Source organism: Limulus polyphemus, unplaced genomic scaffold, assembly GCF_000517525.1.
Source record: "Limulus polyphemus unplaced genomic scaffold, Limulus_polyphemus-2.1.2 Scaffold7338, whole genome shotgun sequence".
Taxonomy (NCBI): domain Eukaryota; kingdom Metazoa; phylum Arthropoda; class Merostomata; order Xiphosura; family Limulidae; genus Limulus; species Limulus polyphemus.
This window is the reverse complement of record NW_013672948.1, coordinates 1-5,818: the sequence shown is the minus strand read 5'-3', so window position 1 is coordinate 5,818 and position 5,818 is coordinate 1. Positions and strand designations below refer to the sequence as shown.

Here is a 5,818-nt window from a genome sequence, read left to right as displayed (position 1 = left end):
ATATATAGGCTCGGATGTCTATGTCACATAAACCGGATGTTCAATATGAGTTGGCCTTGAGCGCTAGCCAATCATAACCTGTTGGTGTCAGGTTTCGTTTTGTTCCAAAGTTCATAGTAAAGTTCATAAGAGACTTATGTGGGATAACAGTTATAAGAACTGTTAACGATTTTCTATAACGAAGTCTTCCATAAAAAATTTGGCATAGTTTGGTGCCATCTTGATGCCCATAGCTGTGCCTTTTGTTTGAATATATTGAAGATCCGGTTTACGTGATATCGACATCCGAGCCAATATATTTCATCACGCTCATTAAACATAACCCTTTGTTCTCTCGAAGAAGAATAGTCAACTGTTCGAAAGCGCTCGAGTCTTGGGTCTCGTTTTGAAAATAGAACATATATAATCATACGTGTTATAGCTTAAAGTTTTATATAAAAATAATATATTTACTGCTTCTTGTTTCTTCCGACCTCAGCTTGTAGATTTGCGACGTAACACTGATGCTGGAGATAAAAGAGCACGAGCCACGATGAAGCCCTTCAAGAGTTCAGACAGGGGTTTCGACGACGAAGTACACAATAGAATTAAAGCTCTAGAAAATCAGGTCTACAGACAGAAACAGATATTGAATGAGGTATTTGAAAGTAGAATTATCCACGTTCAAAAGAATCGTCAACTTTAAATTTTAGAACTTCGAAATGTTTTTCAGGAATTTGATTAAGACACTTGAAGTTCTATTAGCTCATTAATAAATAGATTGGATAACGTATGTATGTCTAGTTGAAGAAACTTTGACGAAAATAAAATCGAACACCGGGTGTTTCTCTCTTGTCCTAGTTAGGGTCAGGCGTGACCTCTGGTTAAGGACCCCGAATCTCAGACTAGGGGTACCATGACGGAACACTCCCCTTCCGCCACTGGGGCATTATAATGCGAAGGTGAATCATTAGTAAAGAGTAGTCCAAGAATTGTCGACAGATGGTGTTGAATAACTGCTATTCCTATTACTTATAAAGTGGTGACGGCTAGAGCAGATAGAACTCAAGTAGCTTTGAACGAAGTCCGACAAAGAAATTAACTAATTCAGTGTTATAAACGAAATTAAGCAGTATCCTATAGGATCTGTAGAAGTTTATCATTTGTGTAGAGTTTTAATTTAAATATAGAAAATGTTACAGCTCAAACGAGGTTTTCATGGAGTTCTTCGTGTGGTGGTTATAGACAACAGTCCTGAAGTGCTTTAATTAACACAAACGTGCTAAAGATATCTGACAGGTAAACATTTTAAAATTTATTTAACACATTAATGTTTCCAGTGATTTAACATCTAAATATCCTGGATATAAGCGTTTTTAATGTGATTTTTCTTACTAAGCGTTACTAAACTGTGTTTGATGATTTAAAAAATATATTAATCTAACTGATTGATTTTTTCGTTTTCCAGAAATCTACTGAACTGCAGGGATTAATGCTTGAGCTCAAAGAAATGAAAGAACCATTGGTGATGACGAAATACCCTATGACTTCAATTCCTGAAAACTCCTCCTCTTCGTGTGAAAGTTTATTACAAGGTTGGTAAAACCTCATAAAACGATTCTTAGATATATGTCTAAACATATTATTTATGTTCTTAAAAAAACGTTTTGTAAATGCGAACAAGAATATAAGGATGATACAGCTGTACACAGGTCATCCCTACATGACTTTCAATTATTAAAATTTAACGTTACACTGTAAAATACACGAGTACAAAATTATTACATGATCGGTCAATTCGACCGACCTCGTAGCGAGAGTATATAATAATAAAAACATGTTTTGACTCAACTAGGTATTCCTTGTACGTAAGTCCTTGGGTTTTAGTTACACTACAATGATTCCTACCCCGACATAACCATGATATTATGATAAACAAACTGTATACCAACAGTCAGGAATATATAATCTTCAACTGCGCAATATTAATATCAAGTATGAATCTTACAGTTTAACATTAAAGTTTAAAATTGAAAGTCATGTACAGATAACCTATGTATAACTGTATCGCTCCTTATTCTTGTTTGCGTTCTTTCTGGCATTCCAGTCCCCACATAATTTTACATTTACAAAATGTTTATTACATGCTTTGTGACGTTTTTTCCCCTGACTGAAAGTTAGTGTATTCTATAAATTTGAGTAATGAAATTTAATATTATGTGTACTGATTTTTTACGCCTTCACTTCATACATAATATAGGGGTTGGCTTCCTAAAGACACCGATTGTATAGTGTACAAGGCATTGAGTATTATACATGTTCATTTATTATTGGCTGGTAATTTCTGTTTCACGCTGTACATAAGATTTTTAAAGGAACACCAGATATTTGTAAAATAGCTAACTTCAAGGGGTAGTGATAACATCGTTTACACTAGAATTATGATTTTTTCAAAACTACTACTAGCTATTACGACTATGCGATGACATCGTGCACTGCCCAGAAACATATAGAGTGAATTTAGGCTTAAACTGAAGCTAATGATAAAGTACTTGTAGAGTTATCTGGACTGCAATAAAAAGAAAGATGAACAATTTGATAGGTTGGTAACTTTCAAGTTTGGTATCTTAGCGATGGTTTCTTCCTTGGATAGAGAAACAACTGAAAGTGAGTAGTAATCACTTTTTAAAGTAAAACTATCTGTCATTGTTGATGTTTTAGCATATTTGTATCATGTTTATTGCGTACCTTGGCCATCCCTACACACGATAATGTCGGCAAGTTTGACTTATGAAAATTATATAAAAGATATCACATAAAAAACTTATTACACATACATGACACAATAGGCTTTCAACAGAACTTACTGAGCCACAGTTAAGACTACAAACTGGTTGAAAACGTTGAGGAATACAAGATGTGTGATATATGTGAAGTTAATAAACATACATGTTGCCAGAAACATCTTCTGGGCTATGGAATGAAACTTGATGTTCAAACCAAAAACAATATAAAAATATAAAATAAGGAAGCCATTAACAAATCAAAATAGGAGCATCCTCTGGCATTAATCAAAGAGTCCTAAAGTCGTGGTCGATATGAAAACCTTAGTTTTATCTTAGTTAAATGGTTAATTTGGAGGTTTTTATCAACAAGATATGTAGTGTTTATCACAGTAAAATGTTAGGTCAACCAACATATTCACTAAAATTGACTAAGGTATTATTGTATGACACATAAGCAAGTAAGAAATGTCAAAATTACGTGACTAAGTAACTTTAAAATAGGCCTATTGGAACGAAGCTGGCATGTTGTTTTGTAGTGATCAGACATCTCGTGTAACGAATGTGGTATTTTGCATGAATTGTAGAGCTAGGCCTATTGTAACGAAGCTGGTATGTGGTTTTGTAGTGATCAGAGAACTCTTGTAATGAATATGGTATGTTGTTTGAATTATAGAGCTAGGCCTAATGTAACGAAGTTGGTATGTTAAGTTGTCTGATCACTACAAAACGTGTAATGAATGTGGCATGTTTCTTAAATTCTAGAGCTAGGCCTATTGTATCGAAGTTGGTATTGTTACGACATCGGAACTCACGTGACACTAGTAACACGTCATGAGATTCTCGAAGGATCTTGACTTTTCCTGGCAACTCTAGTCTATTCTAGGCGCCCTCTATTTTAGCATATAAGCCCGGAAAAAATAATTGTAGATAGACGGATATAGAGACAGATAATTGAGTCGAGCGAGCGGTAGTGACCGTAAGAAAAGTGCGTGAATTGTTGTGAATTGTAGCGTGTGTTTAAGTTAAAGTGACTGTGGAAATTAAGTGTATTACAAGTTTGTAACGAGAAAGAATAAACTAGTTTTAATCAAGAAGGGAAGTCACTCGGAAAGAATTTTTACCGGAAATTATTAAACAAGCAGATACGTAACAGTATATTGTTTTGTAGTGATCAGACAACTCGTGTAATGAATGTGGCATGTTTCTTAAATTCTAGAACTAGGCCTATTGTATAGACGTTGGTATGTTGTTTTGTAGTGATCAGACAACTCGTGTAATGAATATGGCATGTTTCTTAAATTCTATAGCTAGACCTATTGTAACGAGGCTAGTATATCGTTTTGTAGTGATCAGACAACTTGTGTAATTAATTTGGTATGTTATTTGAATTGTAGAGCTAGGCTTATTTAAACAAAGCTGGTATCGTGCTTGTATTTAATTAAGGAAATAAACCAGTGGTTACTAAAATGGTGTTACGTCTCCTTTCGTTAGTTAATTTTCCGTTAAATTCGTTCCGACGAAACTTTAGCGACACAAGTCCTTTCTTAAATAAAACTGGTTTATTCTTTCCGAGTACAACTTTACATACACTTAATTTCAACAGTCGCTCTATAACAAACGCTATATAGAACTCACAACGAACGTCTCACGTGGCCAACAATATTCTGTCCGCATACATTCAATTACTCATTATCTTCCCCCGTCACGTTGTGACCGTCTTATATATACCAGACTACCCCCAATCTAGTAGTCTCCCGACAATTCACGAAGGAACAGGATATTTCTAGAAGGAGGTGGCGTGATACTAGTCACGTGACCTCGCTGACGCAACAATGGTATGTTTTACTGCATTGTGGTGATTATAAAGCTTTCGTAACTGCTAACTCCCTGGTCAGACATTATGTAACTAAAAAGTTATGAGGAGATTCTATATATTCATTTTTTTGTGTTTCAGTGGTGAGACCTTGCTTGATTAAAGAAGAGAATTCTTGTAGTCCAACATTCCAGTACATCAAGGAGGACTTGTCGCAGAATTCTATATTAAGGTAACATAAAACTAGTTAAAACATTTGAAAATTTCAACTTGCATTCTAATGCAGTAATCTTTCTAATGTAAAAGCATGTCGTTCATTGTAGGAATATGTAATTGATAAAACTACTAGTTGAAAGTTTAACCAATACAACGTTACATTACCTAGGTAGTGTTTCTGTTATTGTTGTTTCTTGTACTTCCTTTAACACCAACCGTTCTATAACTTTTAACTTTTATTGTGAATTTCAGTAATTCCCACGGAAAAATTACGGCACCTACAGAGGAAACTAAACAAAGATACTGCAATCACCAAAATGAAGTCAGAAAAATAACGTTTAAAGAAAATGATATAACTACAATTACGGAAATGCACCCCCTTTCGGTAACACAAAACGTTGGCCAAACCATTAAACATATGGATTCTGACTCTGAATGCAGTAGTGAATCAACCAGCTCACCGAAAGATCTATCACGTAAAGAGCAAGACGTTCCCGTAGAATCTGACGACACTTCATACGCTCGAGCTATCAGAAATTTCCGCCAGAGAGCGTTAGTGAATGGGATGTCGTCCTCATGTGATGAAGACTTCGAGCAACTGAATTTAGGGTCGTTCCGAAAAGGTGTGTGTGTGTGTGTGTGGTAGATTACACTTATGACTAAGCTATTTTGGTATAATAACTAAACATTTTAAAATAAATAATTAAGAAAAAGCATTCAAACCAAGTACAAAGTAAACTATATTATCATTACAAAGTATTGAATTTTGCCTTAACATATTTTGAATAACTAAAAAAAGTAGAAAATGTGAACTCAAATCACGAGTTACTCAAGAAAATACATCTTAATCTGTCCAAAAACAAAACCTAAGTAAGATTCTTGTAAATTATGTTCTTTTGGTTGACTATTTAGAACATAGTTTAATTTGACTATTTAGAACATAGATTAATTTGACTATTTAGCACATAGATTAATTTGACTATTTAAAATATAGATTAATTTGACTATTTAAAATATAGTTTAA

At 34.2% G+C, this 5,818-nt stretch overlaps 1 protein-coding gene across 1 annotated transcript in view; it reads left to right on the top strand.

Annotated features, from left to right (window-relative positions):
* The window catches only part of LOC106474542 (gamma-aminobutyric acid type B receptor subunit 2-like), a gene marked incomplete at both ends in the record, with an annotated part of 38,193 nt that extends 32,774 nt beyond the window's left edge, over nucleotides 1-5,419 (top strand). Inside the window, 4 exons of the mRNA XM_022402869.1 lie at nucleotides 479-637; nucleotides 1,448-1,574; nucleotides 4,720-4,810; nucleotides 5,047-5,419. Coding sequence (XP_022258577.1) covers nucleotides 479-637; nucleotides 1,448-1,574; nucleotides 4,720-4,810; nucleotides 5,047-5,419 — 750 coding nt within the window. The remainder of the gene's footprint in view (nucleotides 1-478; nucleotides 638-1,447; nucleotides 1,575-4,719; nucleotides 4,811-5,046) is intronic.
* Nucleotides 5,420-5,818: the final 399 nt, after the last annotated feature.